The 24,022-nt window shown below is 41.0% G+C and overlaps 1 protein-coding gene across 9 annotated transcripts in view; it reads right to left on the bottom strand.

Moving 5' to 3' along the window:
- Positions 1 to 24,022, bottom strand: part of MITF (melanocyte inducing transcription factor) — a 112,704-nt gene that overhangs the window by 7,028 nt on the left and 81,654 nt on the right. For 4 of the 9 annotated variants that reach the window (XM_067303468.1, XM_067303469.1, XM_067303473.1 and 1 more), the window contains 6 exons: positions 12,405 to 12,632; positions 11,203 to 11,286; positions 9,672 to 9,767; positions 5,051 to 5,168; positions 1,925 to 1,999; positions 756 to 831 (listed from right to left, as the gene is read on the bottom strand). In XM_067303468.1, the coding sequence (XP_067159569.1) occupies positions 756 to 831; positions 1,925 to 1,999; positions 5,051 to 5,168; positions 9,672 to 9,767; positions 11,203 to 11,286; positions 12,405 to 12,632 (677 nt within the window). The remainder of the gene's footprint in view (positions 1 to 755; positions 832 to 1,924; positions 2,000 to 5,050; positions 5,169 to 9,671; positions 9,768 to 11,202; positions 11,287 to 12,404; positions 12,633 to 24,022) is intronic. The other 5 variants (XM_067303471.1, XM_067303470.1, XM_067303472.1 and 2 more) reach the window with 5 other exon arrangements.

The raw sequence follows: 24,022 nt of genomic DNA, 5'->3' as shown, positions 1-24,022 counted from the left end.
TGGGCAATGCCCGATTTCAGCCGGGTCATTAAAAGATTGCAAGGGAACTGGCACTCATGAAGGACCATATATGACCTGGTACTTCTGCGGAAAAAAGACCTGAGATCCTTTAGCTCCCGGGAAGCCATAAGCAATAAACCTCCTGGTGGCGCTCTATCACAGCTGGGTGATGGTAAGAAGGGAAAAGCCAAATATAGCATCAGATTCAGGTGTTTTAGACTTCCCCACATACACACACAGAGCACTGATACTTTTGGTTTCTTAATTTTTCTCGGAGGTAAGGGGAACATGATGGCTTCCCGGAGGAACTGCCCTCCGTTTTCACAAAAAGAGGGATGGATTCTGTCTTGTCAAGCTACGACATCCAATAAATTCAAAGAATCGGTTAGCAAGACAAGTACCTACATAGTTAGCTAAGTAGCGAGACTAGACTAAGGGGTCATACGCTGACAACTCTACCTCCTGTAAGGCAGTCACTTCTACTATCAGGCACACCTCTGCCAAAGCACAGGGCCCTAGAAGATGCTGAGCTGCTGACTATTTTGTGACAGAACTAAATTAAGAGAAACTTAAGTTCCAAAAAGACAAAATAAATTCCAAAGCAATCTTCACAAAAATCAAATACAAATCTTCAAGCATTTCTACAGATACAGAGTTCTAAAATCCTACCAGAAAACTCAGAATTGTTTTATTAAGATTTTTTTTTTCTTTTAAATACCTTCCTCCCACAGTCTCCTTGGACACATTATACTTACGGGTCATTTGACTTGGGTATCAAAGTGCCTAGTTCTTTTATACGATCATTAATATTAAATCTTCTCCTTCGTTCAACTTTAAGAAAAAACAACACAAACGTTACAAGCAATATTCACTCAATTACAAAGTATACAGCTTTTCATTAAAGATTTTAAGAAAATATACATCTTTGACACATTCACTTGAAGCTTAAAATCCAGTAATGAAGCAATTTATCTTGCTCTTCTCCAAGAGAGAAGTTTGGTCTATACTATCAAAATATGGGACTGTGGAAGTGTCAGAGCTAAGCTGAGACACTAGAAGCAGTATGGATGTGCTAGCATAGGACTCGCACTGAAGTGTACGAAAAGGGTATGTTTTCCTAGAAAAAAGGCATCACAGAAATTCAGAGACACAAGACTATTTGCTCAAGGAAATCCCAAAGTGGTAAAATGGACAAGTTTAGTCTCATTCTTTAAGTACCTTTCTGGATGCAAAATTTTGAGGATATAAATCAAGCTTATGCACCAACCTTCCTGCATTAGGTTTACAAGTTATTACCAAAGCTTATGAAAAAGGCTTCTGAATAGCTTAAGGCATGAGACAGTTCCTTTTCCTGGTAATATAAAGGATCCTCAAGTTGTCCTTTTCTAGTTTAAGACATAAAACATTCATTATTTTAAGTGTTTTTTACTCAGAAATAAGTTCTTTCTTACAAAGATGAAGTTTATATTCTTATAAGTTGTCACACCGCGAGTGCATGCTGACGTTTAAAGCAAGTCATAAATTGATTGCATACCTCAAATTTTAGATTAAGGTTCTTTTTTCTTTTTTAGCAAAATTTGTAAGATGAGTTGGTTAAAAGCAACTGGATCTAATATTGTTCTCAGTAATTCTATTGACAGCAACATCTAAGAATGCAGACTACTATTCCAACATGTCCCAATAAAGAGTTAGACCACTTGTTTGCTTTGCTTTTTGAAAAAAACATTTAAAATTCAATAGCAGATTTAAACCCACAGTCCAAGAGAATTTGAGATATTTGATCTCTTGGCATGACATAATGAACTAGTACAATACATTACATGTAACGTCTCATGCAGAGATTTAAAGTACCAGCATTCCAACTCTCAAAAAACACATAAAAAACCCTACTAGAACTGGTGCAAATAGAGAAGAACAAACTTACTCAAGTTGTGATTGTCTTTCTTTTGCCTCTCCTTAGCCAATGCCCTCGCTTCTGACTCTGTAGGAAAAATACATGCTGTGCATGTGAATGAAGTAATTAGAATTAAAGAAATTCAAACACAACATTTGCAGTTTGAGAAACTTTTGCACAAGAAGCCCGATGAGACTCGTCACACATAAGTTACTACAGCCACTGCAAAAAGCAAAAAGGGCCCCAGAAGTAAGCTGCGCTTAGCAAAACGCAGTGCTGGTGCTCAGCTTTAACACTGTGTACCTGCAGAGCTACTATTCCCACGCTTCCTACATTGACTTGGGTGTCTAGAAGGTTTCTCATCGAGGCCCTGATTCAGCAAGGCACAAACCGCTGAAATCCAACATCCCCTCTCCTATGTTTACGTACGTACGTACCGCGTAGAGGCTGAACCTGAGGAGCAACATGCCTATGGCATGGCTACCTGCACAGGATATGAAGCAGGCAGGAGCCAGAGGTTCAGCTCACTGGAATTTAGACTATGTCCTTTTGTGGCAATGCATGAACATCACCACAAGACTCGAGGTAAAACTTAAGTGACTTAATAAAAAAAAAATGCTGCATTTTCCAGCTATACCAATCACTCTCATTATATGGGGGGGGGGGGGAAATCAGCACCTTTAATAGCAATATTGCTAGAAAGCTATGGTCCTTGACCTTTCTTCACGAAAGGCAGAAGAGAGAAAAATAATGACAGCCATGCTGCACGCCAGTTGTCTCCGCAACTCAGGACTGATCTTAACTTTGTTCCACACGCTTATTTTCAGACTTCAGTATGCAACAGTTCAGGCAATAGCACAGCTAAACTTGTTAGTTCAATTCTCATTTGAACTTGCATTTCTCAAATGATTTTAAATATTTTCATGTTTGCTCTACACCTTTTAAGTTTTGAAAAAAGGTAGGGTGAAGTCAATCCTTGCCCTGTTGCATTCGAGTCTCAAAACCAGCAAGCGTTAGTTGTTCAGTAAGTCAGTGGGGACAAACGAACGTGTGACCCCCTAGCACAAGTTCCACTGCAGAACCAACCCTTCCCTCACTCCAACAAGTTTCTTTCCTATATTCTTTTCTTTTTACGGATTACAAACTAATTATGCCCTGCCCAATTCAAAATAATGGGTAATAAGGGTTTCCCTTGGCGAACTGGAGGTTGGCTATTTCATCTGCATACAGAGCTACCCCAATACTATGAGCAGTACAGCCAGACATACTCTTCTCTATGCTAGACTATCTATAGCGTCAAGAGAGCTTGAAAGATTACTGCATGTCCGAATGAAACTTGGGCTTAATCTGACCTTGCATTATGAAACAGATATGAGGTTTGCAAGGTCCAAACTAATAGAAACCGCACTCCCATGTGAGCAGGATTCCCATTAAACGCTTCAGTAGCTACAGCTGACAACTCACAGCTATCATCACCACAGGAAGCTGGGATGACAGATCTGATTTTTCTTGGTTCTTGATCATTTTGACATCTATGCAGCGGGATGGAGACAGGCTTGTGACAGACAAGTGCTAGATTTAAAGATAGCAAGCTCTCTCCAGCCCAGCTCCAACAGAAAATTGGCAACTGCAGAACCAGAAGCTTTTCTACACTTGTATATGTAGAGATCAGACCTCAGCCTCTTAAAGTTTCTGTGGCTGGTATAGAAAGCCTTTCCCACCTAAACTTCTAACTGCCTGTAATAACAACATGCTGATTTTAAATCACTGGCTGCCAGAAAGCACTTCCAGCAGTCAAAGGGCTGGTCGGATCGGTAACCAAGTGACTGATGTTAAACGGATGTTCCTAGATTTCTCCTACATTAAATGCAATCTGCTAACATATATTCTGAGAAGCAAAAAAGTTTGCCTAATTGTTTCTGATCACGGGTGATTGCAGCAATTAGACACATAACTTAGTTCAGGCCAATTTTGACTTATTGAAGATTTCTCTAAGACCACTTCACTCACTAATTTCCTCTCTTTCTGCCTTCTTTGCCCAAAGTCTTTCACAACCTTCTGCTGTGAACGTGCCAGCTTATACATCCTGCAAGTGGTGTGTTTAGCTTGCAGTCTAGAGCCACCTGTAACTTTTTGCAGTTGGGGCTATGAAATCGTCTGCAATGCAAGACCTTGAGCAGTCACCTTACCCTCCCACCCTTCTCTTACTACAGTTCAAGATACTGGTCCAGTTTTTCTAGCAGTCACAGATCACTGAGCAGTTCGGGTGCTTTCATTTGCTTCTGAACTCAAATTTTGCAGAGTCATATAAAATGCAAATACCTGCCAGCTTAGAGATGTGGCATTTCCTCTGAGAAGCTGACACCTCAGCTATTAAAAACAGTGCTCTACTTAAACTAATTCCTGCCCAGAACCTGTTTTGCAACTGAGTCAGCCTGCGAGTTTTCACAACAGAAATCCAAAAAGGAGACAGACAAGAAAGAAACTATGCCTCTACCAGGTCTGCGTACAATATGATTCCCAGCGGCACTTAAGAACAGTCCTGTCTGGATCCTGAGATGAATTTGTCATCGGTTCTAGAACCGATCTCTTCATTCTACAGGCAAGCTTGCCTTTTTACCGTATCCTACCTGTGGTTAGACCCTTTCATCTAGAAATGAAGCAGAACAGCAAAAATAAAACATACTTGAAAATACTGAACTTCCCTTCTAAACCTTTAAATAATTTAAATTCTGTAGGCATGTGCTTGGGGAGGTTTAGGGCTCTTCCTCTCCTCCTTCCACTCACTGCCAAGAGTTTGTTCAGAAGAGGAAAAATTTTAGCGCTGGAAAGACTGATGTGACAACATCTTTGGAGGACACTTCCTTTTCATCTTGACTTAAAACAAACATTCTCTCTCTCCCCCTCTCTACCTGGACTCAAACTATGGACACTCTCTTAACTTGTCACAACGAACACATACACACATGCCCCCCCCCCCCAATAAGACTGCATTACAAGCTAACACGAGCTAATACATTTGCTATAAAACAGATTACAATGCAAAAAGTAACTCTCTGTCCAAATTTTCATTCCTCCTAAGAAATTATGTCCAATATTGCCTTAATTCAAAATCATTATAGCATTGCTTCAAGGTTGTATTTCGAATATATTTACCTGTGAGCTCCCTTTTTATATTAGGAAGATTAGCTGGACACGAGTTGCTGATGTTTAGCCCTGGAGGAGGCATGCTTTGGTTGCCATAAAGGTCAATCAAATTGCCAGACACAGGCAACTGGAAAAGATAAACAAGGAAAAGGATCATTTGCTTTGCCCCTTATGAAAGGCTTCTACAGAAGAACAGAGTTAGCATCTGCTAAGAAATCTGTGCTCTTTCCCATGCGCAGAGCTTGCGGTAAGGTCAGCAAAAGTTGCGGAGGCATGGGGAAAAACACCTGCACCGGGAAAATTTCTGTCCTCACTTCTCAAGAATGTGCAGACAGTACTTTAAATGTACAACAACTCAGACTTGCAAGAAAATCTTTAGAAAGAAGAAGTAACACACTGACAATAATTACAGTATTATTCCCCCTCGTTTTTTCAGTGAAATGCTTACACCTGAATCCCACCATTTCTCCTGCGCGTGCACGCACACACACAAAAACCCTGAAATGGTCTGCAGAACGCTCACGAGGAAGCCCCCAATTTTTCAGGAGCATTTAAGAGTGAAAGTGCTTAGCAAATTATTACATGCTTGAGGTAGAACACTGTATTAATTAATGACATTATGTGACTTGAAAGCTACTTACATAGAAAACATTTTTACAAATTTAGTTTAATTTGGTTTTTGCTTTGTGTAATAAAAATACTCCAGGAGGAAGATTATTTTGACACTGTTTCCTCAATTAATTGTTCATTCTGTTACTCTTACTTAGGTGTGTTTAAGCAAACAAATTTGCGTAGAAACGGACAGTATTCTAACAAGACTTATCAAAGTTATTCCTTCAAATTAAAAAGTATTTAAGGAATTTTACATTTATCCTGAGCGGATTATTTTACCTGTCCTTTTTTGTTTTCAAAATAGGTATTGAGAAGACAGTTATAAAACCAGTTTATATCTTATCTGAGTTGCAGTACTTATCATCTTCCCTGCAAAGATAAAACCAATCCCTTCAAGACATTGATGCTGCAGAGATTAGAGGAAGCATTAACTTTATACATATGTAAATAACACCGCAGAATACAATGGAGTGACTCACAGCATGGACAATTAAATCCCTAATGACTGTCCTCGCCTGACTGAGACCTAAGAAAATTTCTCTGCTAATGCTGATAGGCACCCATTAAAGCACCAGCATCTTGAAGCCACGCTCAGATTTGTCAGGAGGCTTCTCTTGACTAGGTGAGGGCTGGCAACAGAAATGAAGTCCCCGACTCAGCCTCTGAGTGACAGGGAAACATCACTGAATGGTCACCATGACCAAGCCCTCCTGGTAGCTCCTGAGTACAGTACAAAAAAGGAACATCTGTAATGAATCTTAGGTCCCAGCTGCCCTTTAGAGACTGGGGCCCAAGTTGTGATGTATCCACACTGATCTGTCACCGGGACCACTGCCTCCCGCACAGCCCCACAAGGCTGACCCTCGCATCTTCTGGCCCTCAACGCACCCCTGACCCAGGCGCAGCGCTAGCGTCATACACCCTTCTGACTTGGATGCCCTTTTTCTATTCATGCTCCCAAGCACAGCGAGAGCACAACGGACTTGTTTGTTTATAGCCCAAGGACTTGAAGTTCAGAACAAGACATGTGAAATCTAATTAGGAATTTCAGAAAGAAAAAGATTTTTTTCAGAAACCTAGAAACTAGCATCTCAAAGCCTGGGTAAAGAAGTTGGGTTACAATGAAACACTAACAGTCAAGATCACCCAGCTGCTTTACTTAATCCAAGAGGGAACCTGCTTGTTAAAACAGATTTTTGATTTTTTTCAAAGGTGTTAACACAGTGCTGGATTTGCGTGCAAGCAAACTGGACCTGTGTAAGCAACCCCCAAAGGGGAAGGTAACACAGGCAGCAGCTGCTGAACGTGCACACTGGAAGTACTGCAGAAATTGCAAGCGCTAGAGAAACCCGGCTAAGAGATGTACAACAACCAAAGCACTGAGGTCAAAAAGGTGCTGCCGACATAGCATTGACACTAAATAAAGGAGGAAGAAGGCAGAAGTTTGCTCAATTCATAAACCTTGTAGGTTTGTATGTACATGAATGTTTATCAAGGAACTGTTTGTCCAGCCTCTTGCTAGAAATTCATTAGTTGGATGACCTAGCTGTCATTTCCTCTACAACAGTACTTCACAAAGTATCTAGCAATTCAATTACTAAGTCATATCCAAGTACAACACCCTCAGTGATCATTCCGTGACATTTTTCACCTCAAAAGCAAAGCCAGTGAACTTGTGAGCCAATACCAAAGTTTACAAACACTTCCATAGCCCGTTTACTGCAGCGGGCCCTTTTCCATTAAGAGGTACTTGGAAACCTCCCTTAGCTTGTTCTACACACAAATCTCTGATGTTGCTTATCAATTAAGTATTGTTGACGCAAGTAACAAACTGGTCCTTTTATTCTTTGTTGGTTATGGAACAATAGTAGCCTTTGTTGTAGTCTCAGCGCAGCTATTTATAGATTGTGTCTCTTTAGACATTTCCTCTTGATTTTTTCCACCTCTACTTAGTTCAGTCTACACATATTTGTTATTTATTAGTAAAATAGTGTGCATTTTAGGAACCAAATCCTGTTCCAAAATAAAGACATCTACTACATCAGGTTCCCCCCCCACCCTTTTTTCTTTTTCTTTTACTAATCAGTGAGATGCATGGTTTAATCTCCATCACTTCAGAAGAGTACCAGATTCATTCAGAGACTGAAATACACTTTCTGCTTCTATTAGCTTAACTGTATCAGTAAGGAAGTCTTATTTCTACTACTTCATATCCTTATTTCACCACATGTAGTAGGCACTTCCTGAAAGCCTGATTAATCTAAACGAAAAGCATAATGTTGTTCCTAACTAAATGACCTGCGTTGCCTGTCTTTACTGTTCAAGTTCAGAAATCACTTTCACTGCTTATAAATGGACTTGCGTCTCTTCTAAGAAAGGACCAGCTTGGGGAACTAAAGAAAGGAAATGATCTGATCGGAAGTTCACATGTAGAGAGTAAGATTTCACAGCAAACGTAAACCTGGGAGTCTTTACAAGGTTTGCTGTCATGCAGCAAGCAAAGAGGGATGCAGGCGTACCCTAATTATTGGCTACATGGACTCCTTGCACCACAAGAGCACGGAGTACCATTAAATGCCTTTCTGGACACAAAAAGCCATTGCTGAGGTCCCTGTGGAAGGCGATAGGAAGAGCAGCACAAAAAAGGCCAACTCCCATATCACCCCACATGGATTGATCCAATGAATATTAGAGAAATGACTCCAGAAGAACCTCAACGCCTAATAAAAAGGGTAACTATCTTTAAAGATTCCTACTCTTTTTCATGGGTTTTTAAATTCTCCCCTCAAATTCCAGGACAGATGCACTTTTTGAGCCTCCTGAGACTGCAGGAGAATTCACTCGCTTTGGCAGGAGCCTGCAGTTATTTCTCACTCTACTCCAAGGGCGCTGTTTAATGCGGGATGCTGGTGGGCTGTTTCCTGTGGAATTCAGGATGCCTCCAAGAGGGCTGTGGGAATCTGTGGGAACGTAAGACTAGGTTATATGACATCAGACAAGTACTGTAAGCAAATGTGAACCTATGCCACAAAATCTATGCTATGTGGTGAGCGGTAGACTTTGGCACTAGGAAAAAAAAAAGAACTAGACGCCAGCACTGGCAGACATCTACTCAGCCAGATCTAAGAGTACTTAAGCCTCAGGCGAAAAATTCGCTGGAGCTACCCTCTGTGAAAGATCAAAATAAGATTATGCCAGAAGTACGATTATATTAATGCTCACAGCAATGTGAAACAGCAGACAGAAACAGCAACTCAAAGGTAACATGCGCCTTCCCTCACTCACTCATTCTCACATCTTAAGTCTTTTCTTCTGTCACAGGCTTTGTATGTCCCCTTCTCCCCCTTCTCCATTTTTTAATCTACCATCTTCCTTATTTCTTCACTTTTGTTGCTTTTTTTTGGGGGGGGGGCGGGGAGAGAAGAGAGGGAGGTTGTTAGTTTTGTTGGTTTGTTTTCTACCATCTTCGTTGCTCTCTAGCTTAGGACTTGTCTCCATTTGGAAATTAAACCACTTAAACTAAAGATATAATGTTAGATCTACCTAGTTTAAATAAAACATCTTTGGACAGGGATGCTAAGATATGTTCTAGTGTGGCTTAAAATTGCTTAACTGCACATTACAAAGTTATGGGAACTTGGGGTGCCAGAGACTCCTTCTAGGCTTTCCAAAGCTTGAGTTTAATGTCCCTGGCTATCTTTAATACCGATGGGTATGAGCTCACTTCCGTTAGACAGTTTACTTCGCTCCTCTGTTACATCAAATGACTTCGAAATAAGAGAAGCAAAATTGCCTTTTGTATTCCCTCAGTCTGATGCCAGCTTGCATTTTTAAATTCATGCTTTTCATGGCAACCGCATACCTTCAGCTCTTAACAAGAAAGCCTAATTATTCTCCATGGGACAATACAATAACTACTTAATTGTTAGGAGAAGCAGCCAGGCTCCAGTTTTGTGTTCTCTTGGGGAGAGGCAGTTAGACTGCTAGCAGGGCAACCAGAAGGAAAGGACCATTATACCGTATTTGCCATTTGCAGGGCAGGGTCCATCAGGCCAAGGATTTCTTCATTGTAACTTGACTCCAGACTAATTATGTCATCGATCACATCATCCATCTGCAGAAGAAAAGGTGGACAAGGAAAATAATACAGTTATCATAAACAATAAAATGCAGAGGTCTAACGAAGCACTTCAGCTACACACTGCTGCTCTGCAGCATAGGCCAAAGCACAGGTGGTCTGTGAATTTTTACCATGCTCCAAATCACAGTCATAGTCCCTGCTGTCCAGCAAGGACAGCCAGACTATGAAAAACCTTGAGGCTTCACGATCTTACGCATTCCTCCCATCAGAAGTTACTTCATATTAAATGACCATGCACAAGCTGTTCCTCCCTGGATCGGAGGAGGGCATTGCTCCCCTTAAACCCATCCACCCTAGCGAAGGTGAATGCTCTCCCTCTCCCCCGTGCTGAACAGGTCCTGCCACCTTCCCATCACCAACTACAGGACTCAAACTGCCTGCCTACGCTCTTCTCTTGCATCTACGTGTGGGTTAAAAACCTGCACACAGACAGACCTGCACCCAGCAGGGCCAGGGCAGCTGACATCCGCAGGGCGAAGGCAACAGCACCAAGGATTGCAGGTGAAAGACTCCCCTTCCTCAACAAGGGAATCCATTTGGTTCGTTTCCCCAATACGCCCTCCCAGGAAGTGTCCCCCAAGAGCAGCCCAGAGATGATGTCAAGTGGTGCAAGCAACCTTGTTGCTGGGACTGGGCTTTATTAACACGCCTCCATAAGCTCCTGCACAGTCAGGAGAAACAGAGATCTCCAAATCATCCAGCTAGGTGCTCTGAACTATCCTGTCGGAGTGCCTGTTTCTTTTCATTGCCTATAAGGAGCCTGACAACAGGAATCAGCAAAGTCAATGCCTAAAGTTGATGGTAGAAATAGCAGTAGAGGGCATTTTCACATCAGTTCAGGAAAACATAAGCCTAGAATGAAATATCTAGAATGAGGACAAGAAGGGGACTAACAGTTATAAGCCCATATCCTAAATACCGTTACTAGGAGTAAAAACATTTTGCTAAAAAAGGAAGGATGACTACTGAAGACAAATTACTATGGATGTATTATAGCCTATTCAACTCACAATTTTAAATGCAAATGTGATCTGTCTAGAAATAGAGCCTTGGAAACTATCAGAACACCACCACATATGTGTAGTCTTAAAAGATGTGGTCTTGAGGAAACTTCACTAGAAAAGATTTCCTGATAGGGGATCTTAAAACATGGCTGATAAGATGTTCTGCTATCACATTACAGTTTTAGAAAAACATTCGCCCTTTTCACATGTTCTAATGCATTTTTCAAGTCAACTCTGATGTGCAAGGACATGGCAGATTTATAATCCATGTTTTTTTTTTCAATCCATTTTATATTTAACTTTTTAAAGACATTATAGGGTAAGTTTACTATTTAGCATAATTTCAAAGAAACATTCTTATTAAAAAAAAGGTTCTGTGCTCCAACTCCTGTGTCATCCAGTACCTGCATGCATGATGCTCGTGAGTGTGTATTCAGAGCCGGGCACTCATTCTCAACCCTGCTTTGCTCTTCAAATTTATAAAATCCCTGCAGAAATAAAAAGGAAAAAAAAAGGCAAAGCATGGATCTGAGTTCACGGCACAGCCTCAGTCCCAAAATGAGCATAACTGAAACAGTGTCATGCACACACGTGCCTGATGACACAGCAAAGTGAAGCTGTAAATATCCTGAGAAAAAGCATTTGGGCACAGCCGGGATCAGAGGATGGGACTACTTGATTTTCATTTCTTTTGAAGCTATGGAGCACAAATAACTTCTCTTGTATGTGTAAAACCCATTCTATAACAACTGTTGCTCAAACTAAGTTTGATAAAACTTTCCTCCCAGAGTGCATCTGTTTTCTGTATTAAAAACGTGGCATGAAGGCTGGTAGGGGAAGAAGGGGAAGCTCTACAATTGTCTCTAATTTGTCAAGTTGCAAAATGTTAACCTCGTGAGTCTTACACTTGTTAACATCGTTCAGATAACCTCCCCTCTGCATCTGAGCACACATCCTCATAAAATCCAACTAAATTTTTGCCGAAAATATTAAGACAAAATTGCAAAGGACTTCTACTTATAGGCTAGTGAGGTCTTCATTCACAAGACTGGGCTCCTCCTGAAAGAGCACTCAGTAAGATTTTATGATATATTACCTGGGACAATCTGGAGTTCCAGCTAAGCAACAGACTCACTCAAATTTTACTGTAAAAATACCTAGAAATCTAAAGTATCTCAAAAAGCTTTGTGTTTTTCAGTTATTTTTGTTATGCTCTTTGCTCTTTATACACTGAATGAGCCATAAATAACATTATTCCAGAAAGCTACAGCACACAAAACTGCTTTGTATTCTCCAAAGGTCAATTATTCACTGTGTGCATTGAGCAAGCAAAAAAAAAGAAAAAAAAGTTTTAATAGGCATAAACTGGCTAAAATAGTTCAAATAGTTACTGGGACACAAGAGTTTTTTGGCCCAAATATTCCATGCAAATACATAATTATCAGGCAGACACAGAGGTAGCAACTGCATTTTCAAAGTCAAAGGGTCAGAAAGGAAGATAAACTTAACATCCTCACAACAAGCAAATCTGGCTGAAAATTACTAATAGAAAGCAGAGACTGCAATTCCATTTTAATGAAGAATACACACAGCGAGAGCGTATTACCTCTTTTTCACAGTTGGAGTTGAGGGTAAGCATAGCCATTGGACTGTTGGGTGCACTGCTTCCCGTTCCAGGTGGCATGACATGATCCCCAGGCTGGTTTGGACAGGGCAAGCTCAGAGCTTGGTTGGCATGTTTATTTGCTAGAGTGGTAGAGAGGTACTGCTTTACCTGCTGCCGCTGGGCTTGCTGAATATGGTACTTGGTTGGGTTCTCAAGGTGAGTCTGCACCTGTACAGGATTTTAAAAAAGTGCTTTATTGTTTCACGACATCCTTAAAAGTGCTCTCAACGCGAGGTATACATTTGTGACACAGACATTAGTGACACATTTGACTCAAAGTACAAATCTGTGCACCTCCAAGGAAGCCAACAGTGCTTCTTCACCAATTCACATTGGGCAGCAAGAAATCAGTTTATGAGCTAGTGTTTCAATAATCAACTTCTTAATCACAAAACAAGAAGTTCCATTTATTTTTCTACAATCAGATTCTTCACTTAAAACCAATACTCAAGTTCTCCAATTTACACAGTTATTTCCAAACAAACGTTCTCAGACCTTAAGCTACATGACATTTAATTTTCATTTAAATATGGAGAAATAAGTTGCACAGCAGGATTCTTTTTTACTTGTTAATAGCTACCAATTAAAGCCAAATATATAGATTGCTATCCTTGATCAGATGTCAAGTAAGGGGTAGACTAAAAGGTTGGGTGGGTTTTAACTAAAAATAACTCATTGTTTAAAAAAAAGGAATACACCATTTTTACCTACTGAATATTTATATCTTCGATATATGCGGCCTAAATCATATACAAATAAGACAGCCTGTTTAAAAACACATTACGCAAGTAAGAGGCAAGAAAATAAGTGTTTCAGTTCAGACCAACCAATATCAACACAACTTGCAATTTTCATATTTAAGATAAGCTTTTCAAAATTACTAATTTTCTTTAAATACACAAAATATGAAAACCTCATTGAATGATTCGTGTGCACCCTGAATAAGCACTAGAAGAAAGGCAGTTTTTTCCATGCAAATTTCCACTGCACCTTGAAAAGTTTTTTGCCACCTTTGACCATTAGCTTTTATCAGAAGGTAGAAAAAAAGCAAACATATAATAACACTCTGAGAAGCTTGTTCTTTTTAAACAGTTCTATTAAAGTGACCCTTAGTGCAGTTACAAGTGACCCTACTTATCTTTGTGGAAGAAATTAAATAAAACATGCTAGATTCCATGCAGATAAAACAGATTTTCAGGGTACCGTAAGCCTTTTTAGCAACAGTTTTTAAAAAAATTGTACAGTAACAACTCACCTGATAATGATTATACTCAAGCATTTCCAGCATTATACTTAAAGGTTGTGAGAGAAGTGACTGAAATATCCTCAGTTTTATGCAATTCCAGTTTGGAGAGATTCACCTATGGAAGCACCATAAACAAGCTACCCCAAAACGGCAGAAGAAATTTGAATGCCACTGCCGAGACTTATAGCAACCTAGGCCAATTAGCTACGCATGTAGAGAAACAAACAGTTCACACAGGGGCTCTTCTTGGAAGCTATGCGAGTTTAGCCCTAAGTATTGGTATTATTTTTTTCCCCCCGGCTTTGACATCATGCTTTTTCATAAACATAAAAGGACCTTTTAAGTGATGGGCTATCAAAGTCAGATTGACAGTTAGCTCAAGGCTAACTTGCTATTCATCTTTCGTTCCAGTCATACTAATAGACAATGGTATTTTTCTTTAGCAATAAGGTTAGAAGTTTTTAAGTACGGAGTAAGGAATAACTGAACAAATATCCTGCAAGCCTAATGCGATATTCATTGCAGTGGGGCGCACGGAGCAAATCCATAGGGCTTTGCAGCCTTATCTCCGGCTGCTCGGCGTTTGCATGCCAAAGACCCTTCTTTCCAGGCATGGCATCAGAAGTTGCTCAACTTATTTTCCAACATCTCTGCTGCACAGAGGAGCATACTCAGGAGCCTGTTTCCATGGAGCTTAATTTGTGATTTGTTGCACTATCACAACAGATCTCTATATTGTATCATGATGCGTTTAAGTATAGCACTTGCTCTGTCAGTCCCAAACCGTGCATCAGTTTTACTGTCACTAGTAGTTAAAAGTAGTTCTGCTGCCCCAACAAATCTATTTTTCACTTAAATTTTCATCTTCCAAGTAGACAGAGTTATCAGTAAACAAGTTAATTTTCATAACTCTTATCTTTAAACATACACCGTTTTAAAAACAAGCCCTAGTTGTCTGACAGATTTTGCACAGGCATTTCGCTTCCCAGGCATTAGATACCATTTCTGTCCTTCAACCCCACTAGTCCCTTGGAGTTGGGGTGACTTGGCATGGAACAAGGCTCTTCCGTCTGTGTCCACCACTTATCCATCCTCCACACTCCTAGGAGAGAGACCCAGCAAAAATGCCCAGATCCAGATCTTCACTGACACAAAACTGCAATTATTCCTTACTTGAAGCTAACGATGGACTGACGAGAGACTGCCTTCCCTATCTGTGTTTGCTATGCAAACGCTTCTTGGGTCCACGAGTCCTTGCTTCAGCCATTGCGTATCAGGCAAACTGCCTTTTCCTTTACCTTCTCGCACTCAAGGTCAGGCGAGAGGAACTAAGATTTTGGCATTAGAAGGGCCCAAAGAGGGAAGTAACAGTAACGAAGTTCCCACTGAAAGGCTAAAGCTAAGATTTTGCATGCACAGTCTAACAAAACACATCTATGCTAACATATCAGAAGAGTTTGTCATTTGGCTGTAATATTTGCACACACAGTCCATGTTGTATGAATTTTAAGACTGATGATAGCAGAACTTGCAAATACTTGTGCATTTATCAGCATAATTTATAGATTTATTAATACCCAGAACAGATTTCACTATACATCAAGTTTTGAAACACTTACAGCCTAAGCAACACAGGATTTTTGCTGGCAAAAAAAATACTCATCTCAAAAGGACACACTTCCCCCAAGAATTTGTTGCATCATCTTACAATACCATGTTTTATCTTATTTTACATTCTTTTCTAGCTTATGAAACTACTCCATGATAGAATTGCTCTCTCTTTTTTTTGTTTTTAAATGGGCTGTGTTGCCCTCTGTACACCAGGGAAGGCAAGGAAAAAAAAGTCATGAATCTGAAGTAAAGCTTCTGAACCTTCTCAGTCACCAAAGAAGGAAGGCAGCTCCTTTTAAATTGCATCAGATATTAGGGCATCATTTAGTAATAATGTCATACAAACAAAATCTTGTCTCCAAGTATACAAAGTTCTTGACAGAAAAGCAAGAAGAGCACAAAAATGCCAAGTTCTTTAGCTGGAACATATTAGGCCACTTCAGACCTCTTCCCATCAGAAACTGGGAAGACATTCGATTGCCTTTTTGGAAAAATTTCCAGAAGAATGTCATCACCATATACTAAATACGCACTGTTCTCCAAGGACATCCTTGTGAGAGGATGACAAAAGATCAGTGATCGGTAGGACATACAGAACTGCCTTTTCTGTCTTCAGATTGCTCTGAAATGATGCAAAGGAGAGATTCAGGGACTGACCATTTCCTTTGAATCTGTAACGGATCAAATACTCTCCCACATTTGAATACAAGAACATACAAGCCATCTCCAGAGAGTCCCACAAGGCTGTTGCACAACTCTTCTGGCTCTGCATGTCAGTGTAACAAGGGCAGGAGATCCCACAGGGTCAAAATGGTTTCACCACACTTTCCCTCTTGAACAGATGTACCAATGTCAACTACCACTAGTCTGTACAAGTGCGAGGCCTGACAGGCTACACAGATGGCATCTGAGAAATACTGGATAGATTCTTCATTGTGTCATTTATCGCCCTCTTGAGTCGCCTTACGAGCTCCTTTCGTTGTTGAAATCTGGTGGGGCTACCTCTATAAAAATCAATGCTTTTTGTTGAAACTATCTTTGTGTCTTTGATCTCACACATCATTTTCTGGAGTCTCTATATCAAATATTTGCCCAAGTAAGCACATTTGGACTCTGTCCCGAGATGTACTACTAGTATAGTACAACTCACAGTCAGCCTGTAGATAGGTCAAAAGGCAGCACTACTTTTTGTGTGACAAGTAACACAAAATATCTCACAAGCAAAGAACTGCAAAACAAACCCTAAAAAGAAATGCAACTACCCTGGATCTGAAACTATGAATAAAGGCTTTGACTTCTTTAAGATCTAATTTTGGTCCTCAGCCCCTTTTTGCCTTTGGGGTGAAGAACAGTTCTTGTTGTTCTTCCAAATTCATGAGACGTGAAGTGCAAGGGCAAGGCAATTTCTTGTTTTGGATATTCTCCATAAGAAATACCCATGAACAAAGACATGCAAGAAAAGCGGAACAGCTTTAAACTGATCCTTTGGATCTCTTACTATCCATCTCCAGGAATCCTAACCCAAGCTTCACTTTAATATTACTAAAATAAGTAGAACAGTGCTCTTTGGGTTGTTTGGGATTGGCAAGCAAGAAGGGATGGAAGTATTGCCTTGGGAGAAATTTTTTTTTTTAAGACAGTATGGAAAACACAGTTACATTGCCATAATTTCAAGTAAGAGAAGAATTTGGCTGCAAGGAACTATAGATCAAGAATGGCCAAGTGGCAGCCTTGATTGAGCCCAGAAGTCCTGGCCTCAGGACTTCCTCTACTGCCTCTTGCTCTTCCCCACACTTTTCATCTCCCTGTTCGGGGGAAGACACCACACTCTGATCACTCTCGCTCCCTCCGGCAAAGGCCAGCTCTCCAGAGCCCCGGCCACCCCTGCGCTGCTGATGCAGAGGTAGAGTCACAGCTGGTCCCGTGGGGCGCCAACACAGGTCCGGCACAGCTTGACTGCCATGTTCAGGCCTAGCTGGTCAAAGCAGAGCTATTCATGCAGAGAACTGCTAGCCAAAACAGCCTCCCCTGCTTTCCTCCTCCTATTTGAACTCATTGGATATAACACCTCTTTCTTTGAAAAAAGTGATTTGACAAAAACCAGGACATGGAATTAAGCAGTACGGACCTCCCGTCTGCGCTAACTCCTATACCCACCGAGCTGGAGATACCCCCATTCCCACCCGGTGCAACGTAATTGGCAAAAGGCACCTGACAGCTCTGAGCTGCCCTACACCCATCCAGGCCCCCCCCAAGCAGGGAAGGAACGTAGCCAAGTTCTCTGCATCACACAGGAAAAAAAAAAGATTCTTCTCCTCAAAAACATCACTGAACTTTTCTGGGAAAGTAAAGCCAAACCACTTAATGCTTCATTTAAGCAGAGACAAGCTTGGGCAACAGGAACATGCCAGAGACGCAGAGAGGACAGCTAACCAAACGGAAGGAAGACTTTATCATCCCTCCACCCCCAATTTTTTTAATTATTAAAAAGACCATTTGTTCCAAGTAAATTGCCTTAGGACTTACAGTTTATAATTACAAATAAACTACTTTCTGGTCAGTTTTCTCAGTTCAATAGAACTTTTTGTTGCTTAAGAGAGCTAGATGTCATGGGATTTTAAAGAAAGGTTAAAATTCTGTGTCATTTAACAATTAATGGTACCCAAAGAAAAATGACATAAATCCATACCCACTGAAATGTTTTGCAAGGGCTGCGGGCTTCAGTGAGGGCCACTGCACCAGAAAGCCAGTTCAGCAAGCTGGGCCAGGAGCAGGACTTCAAAGCTGCTTTTTAAAGCTGCTCAAACCCATCCATTCAGGGATAACAAAAAACAAAAGCAGCAGCAACAAAATATTTTCTAGGACCTTGATTAAATGCTGAAAGCTGTAAAAATCCTGTGCTTATGCCAGGTGTCTATCCTTTCAGGCTTGGAAAAAAAACATACGAGGAGAACAACATATGAAAAGATTATCAATTAGCGCCTCTTGCATTGACAGACTGCTTTTTACTGTCAAAGCAGGTATATATTAACTTGATTTCAAGCAGCTGGCCCATATGGATTAGTCTTAAACTCAGGTAACCATCCAAGTGGGATTTTTTTGTAATATGGGTTATCATTTTCACCCAAGTCTTTACTTCTCTTGAAATTTGCTAACCCAGGTTCAAGAGTCCATAAGTAATATTCACCACAGTTTGATTTACTGAGTCTGGAAATCCTAAGCGCCATCTAAACCTTCAATTATTTTGTTAAAATATTGATCATGGGTTTCACTGCAATGCCAGGAAGACTCCTCACACCATCCAGTTCAGAGCAATTCAGACAACTTAGTGGGACAATGGTTTAACTCATTCTCAAAAGCCACTTTCCCACACGTAATATTCGAATGCTAAGCAACAGCATCACATTTTTCCCCCGAAGGACGTCAGTGGCCTGAAGTAGCTTTGCTTTAGAAGTTCGGTTCTTCTGCTTGCTGAAACCTTTTCAGGCCTCCAAGATGAAACAGCTGCCGCATTTGAAGTGTAATCAAAAATCACACTGATTGGGCTGTGCTGCTTATTGCTCCCCATAGGGCTACTCTGAACGCAGGAATAGCTAAAACTATTCAATAACGTTGTAGCTGCTCTTCTCTCCCTCCCCCTGCCCTCCATCTTTTTAAAGAACATTTGCTCCCTTTCGTTTAGTCCATTACCCAGGAACTGTGACAAAAATAACACTGACCAGAAAGCCCCAGAACAGGAACAAGGCGAAAAGTTACTTTTGTTGACTGGGGAATGACACGCAGAAATCTATCTTTCAGAGAAGTCTATTATTCAGAGGTTATTTCAGCGGTTTATTTTAGGACATAGCCAGTGCAGGGAAGTGACATCCGTTAACACTTACTGGAACTCTCTGGTTACTTAATTCACGCAAAAAATCCCCGAATGTGAAAACCAAGGCAGGTACAAGCAAGCTATTTCAGATCCAGCAACATAACTGCAGCCTAAGCAGATCCAACAGTCATCTTTAAATGCAAAACACAGTTATGAAAGAGAAAAGAACAAACATCATTTACACAACTAGAAGCTGTTTTACCCATCACCAAGGATTCCTGCGACCTTTTCTCCAAGGGAAAGACATGGAAGCAGGCAGAAAGAACAAAGTTTTTGTGTTAAAAAAACTATTTGTATTAAAAAGCTACGATCTAGCTGAAGAAGCACACGACGACAGTATGTGAAGAAGTCAAAAACTGGTTAATCAAATTGCTCAAGACGACAGGAACCGATGCAGGCTGCACGCTAGCGGCGCGCTGCCCCCTCCACCCCGCGTGCAGCCAGCACAGCACCAACGCAGGATTTACCCGGACCACTCTCACAGAGCTCACTACCGACCTGAAAGAGTCACTTCGGAGAGGTAACAGTATTTGTCCAGCCTCACCGTCCTCCCACGGGTGCCAAGCACGGTGCTAGCCAGTGCCAGCTTGGACGCGGTCACGTATTTACAGACTGAGCCCGACTATCGGTTACATTTTGCAGGAGTCACTGCTTCAGCAACCGTTCCCGTCCTCAGTGACCCCTGCTAGGCTTGGATGACAACATCTCTCACGTCCAGGTCTCTGGTTCGCTTCTAGCCTGCTGTGAGAAATGGCATATTCAACGGCCGACTTCCACCCCGCTTCTCCTGGCGGGACCACCAGAGCATCGCCCTGATCTCCAACAGAGCCTTGACAGAAAGGTGCAGGTTTTGTTTTTACACCGAATCCGTGCATTTTCTTCTCATGAACCGAGCTCTACAGCAAGAGCAAATTTGTCCTTCAGGAAACAGCTGCTGACTTCATTTCTTATCACTTACAGGATATTAACTATCATATGTACCACGGATTTAGAGACTCTGGATACGTTTCTGGAGTCCACACCTGGGGGAGCACGCGCTCGGCCAGGCAAAGGGAGGAACGCAGGTTTCCTCAAAGCCTGCGGCGCTCCGGCAGTGCCTCGCTTCGCTCCGGAGGACCGAGGGATGGCATGGAGTTACGGAGATGCCGTACACAGAATGGGCTCGTACTGACCCCCAAAACACCTTCAAGCCCCCCTCCCCCTCCAAAAGCAGATTTTAATTCTGTAAATTTACCTCTTCCCTGCATGGACTTGTCCTAACAGGGGGGTATCATGTAACACTGAGTTTTCACAGGTGAAGTTAAAGCTAGGACAGGTTATTTTGACAACATTGTAGCTGAAAAGTGTGAAAGAGCAAATAGAAAAAAGTTACTTTCATAAAGTTAAAAAATCCATACCCTCACCACTGGTCTCAGTTGTCACCCTGAGGTTTGTGAAAGCTTGCTCAGTTTTACAGCATACAAGACACCGTTTTGAGTCAAAATACTTTCAAATGTTGAGGAATATTATCTTAAGCACTATTGGGCTAAGCAAGGAACAAAAGTTTGATGTAAGGCATTTCGACTCCACAGCGCTGGCTTGGGAGAAAGCACCGTAGAATATCGCCTGTGGGCTATTAAAAATATCTATTTACAAAATTCAAACATTCAGCAAAGGAACACAAGATAGGGAGAGAGATGTAAAGATGGCACTAGATCAAAATACATAAAAAGCCACAAGCAGAAACATACTTTTTAAGAAAAGCTACTTGTAAACTCAAATCAATTCTTGAATTACTACATTCAAGGAGGAAAACACTGCTTTGGAGGCACACTGCGCATCAAAAGGACATCTATACTTGTTGTACACTTAGTCTAAAAAAGATCTAGGCGAAATACTGCTACGCTCGTTGTCCACATAGTTGCATAGGGCACCAGGAGACTGGCAGCGCTCTCTCAAGGTCACTTCTGCAGTCAAGTCTGCCCGTATCAAGAACGTGCCACAAATCAAACCAAATTCTGAAACAAACCAAAACAAAACCAAACAAGTAAAAAAAACCCACCCCCAAAACATCAAACGCAACCAATGTCACACGATGTGCTTTGAAACGGTTTGGCCTACGTTCGCTCCTAAAAAGCCTTCCTAGGGAAACTTTTCAAAAATGCATCCAAAAAGAAGAGTCAATATAATTTCGAACGGGCCATTTATTTTAGCAGATTGCTGGGCAACACACTGGCTGCAGCACAAAGGACACTTGTTTTTGGAACATATCTGTTTTGAGGCTATATGCTTTATGACAAATGCATAGTGCCACGAGAAAAAATTAGCAAAAGAATGAAGATTTTGTTAATTCAAAACAAGTTTTACGCTGCTTAAATGCCCTGAACTTTTACATGTCACAATTAATAAAGATTTAGAAAGACTTCGCCGGGCTCTATACTACTTTGCCTACAGCCTATACTGTCTTATGTCAGCCCAGTATGGAAGGCTTGAATAAGCAGAGAGCAGTTTACAGACAACCATTTTATTCACACTACTAACATGATCACTAGAAACAGCCTAAAATAATAATAAATTGCTGACTTCATTCAAGGGAAGGAAACACAAGCTGGCTTACCACTGAACTGCTTGATTTTTTATCCTCCTGTTCAACGAGCTGCGATGCTATTTATGACTGTATTAAAAATCTACTGAGTTGTAATAAAACAGCTTCGGTACCTCAGAGCGCTTGATCATCATGATCTCTAATGTAACATAATCCAAGCCACCTTCATGCAAACTCAACTGGCTACAATCTGAAGCATTCTGCTAAATACCAGATTTAGATTTTCTTTTTTTTTTTTTTTGGTAGTTTGGCAAGCCACAAAGGTGTACAGTCCTTATACAGAGAGGAACACCACCACCCGAGAGGCAGGGTTTACCCAGAAGGTCCAGCTGACGCTACAAGGCATCAAAACTAAAACCCAGCACTGCCAATGTTGCTTCTGAACGGTGATGGCTTTTTGAACCGAGCAGAACTGTTAAATTCCCTGACACTTCCATTAAGCAGCATTACATCTTTTATTTCCTGACACCTCACTTATATATAGGTGTTACAGCAGACATCACAGTAGCCAAAAGAGATTAAAGGTAACAACAGTAAGAAATTAAGTGTATTTATTCCACTCTAATTTTAAACCAAGGAAACCTCAATTTAACTTCGTGTTCTTACTTGTTTCTTAGCCAAGAGGAGTGTTCCCATAATACTTCTGCAACACAGAGAAATATTTAAGGCAAACAGCCATTACATTGAACGATTTCAGCTCTGTATCCATGCATGTATTCCCGTAACAGCCAGAGGGTAGCTCTCTCCTGGCTCCCAGAAGGAACAGGACTAGCACAGGCTCATTTATTAGGAAGGATGGCAACACTTCAGCGTTTTGAAGATCTCGGGCCTTACATACATAGAGACATAGCATCACTATCTATTTTGTATTTACAAAAACAACACCCAGCCACTGGGCCATTTTTGTAACCTTCCTGACACCTGCCCCTCCATGTCTTGCAGATAGGAGCTGTTGAAAACCCTTCTCATGTTTTCATGTGCGGTAGGCAAATACTTAGTTAAGCTGACAAATGAGAAGCTCCCGTCCACATAACTGGCCCCGATCAGGCCAGAGGACGAGGCATTAACACACAACTGCATGCACTGGCGAGATCCTTTGTTTCGATAAAAATTGAGTTAGCTGTCGTTAACCTTGTTTATATTGCAATTGGAACCAAAAGCAGTCAGGATCATTACTTCAGGAGATACTGCACAGGCACATTTCTTATCAGGGAAACTTAAAACAGAGACCAAGAAAGAGTTTATATATATATATATATATACATATATATATATATATACACACGCACACACACGTTATATAAAAAGATGGTCAAAACTTCTGCCATGCTGCATTTCTACCCTATATGCATACCCTAGTAGCAGCGTTTTCAGCATGTGACTCCATACGAGCTCTCAGGCCTGCAAGGCACCATATGCTCTTGACACTCTATTGTGCAGAATGCTACTGAGGTCAGGGTTAAAACTCTTTTTGCAGGACTGGAATCACATTTTATTGTGTGACACCAGACAAATTCCACCTTCCCAAACAGTTTACAGAAAACTCTTTTCAATGGCTTCATCTGAACTTCAAAAAAAAAAAAAAAAGAAAAGAAAAAAGTCGTCAACTCACCAGGAAAGGCACATTCACAAAATACAAAGAAGAGTGTGTGTTATCATTCCAGTTCTCCAAAGGTTAGCAGCAAATAAGTATTGCTAAGAAATTCAGAAGTAATAGTTTTGTCAGAAGATCAAAACAGCTTTTGAGAAAGAAATTCAGGGCCTCCAGGCTTGGTCTCAAAAGAATCCTATTTTAAACTGCACTTGACCCACACTAATGTAACCCTTCAAATGCTATTACAAGAACAGAACTGTGTTCACAAGGGGAGACGGACCTAATATCTTCCAGTAAAGCCGCACTTATTTGCGTGAAAGAACGCGTATCACCTTTTACCACTGAAAAATACATACAATATTGCATTTTTCACAAGATACCTTTCATCACTGATAGCATATATGAAGTTTTAGCTGCCCAGAAAATGGTAGGGGAACATAATGCAACCCAAGACAAGCAGATGTGAAACAGTTAGTTGGGCCTAATTAGAGATTAGATGTGGATTAACTAGAAACTAATTCAGTCTCCCCACTTTCCTCACCCCCTTTATACCTCAGTATGAATCCATTTAACCCATCACTACTTTACAGAATGGAATAATTGGAGATCTCAAACAATGCTTTAAAAACGCAAATAAGCTTGCGCTGAAAGG

The sequence above is a fragment of the Apteryx mantelli genome, chromosome 12 (assembly GCF_036417845.1).
Source record: "Apteryx mantelli isolate bAptMan1 chromosome 12, bAptMan1.hap1, whole genome shotgun sequence".
Classification (NCBI taxonomy): Eukaryota; Metazoa; Chordata; class Aves; order Apterygiformes; family Apterygidae; genus Apteryx; species Apteryx mantelli.
Note: the sequence above shows the minus strand (reverse complement) of the source record. Positions and strands in the feature narration are given on the sequence as shown.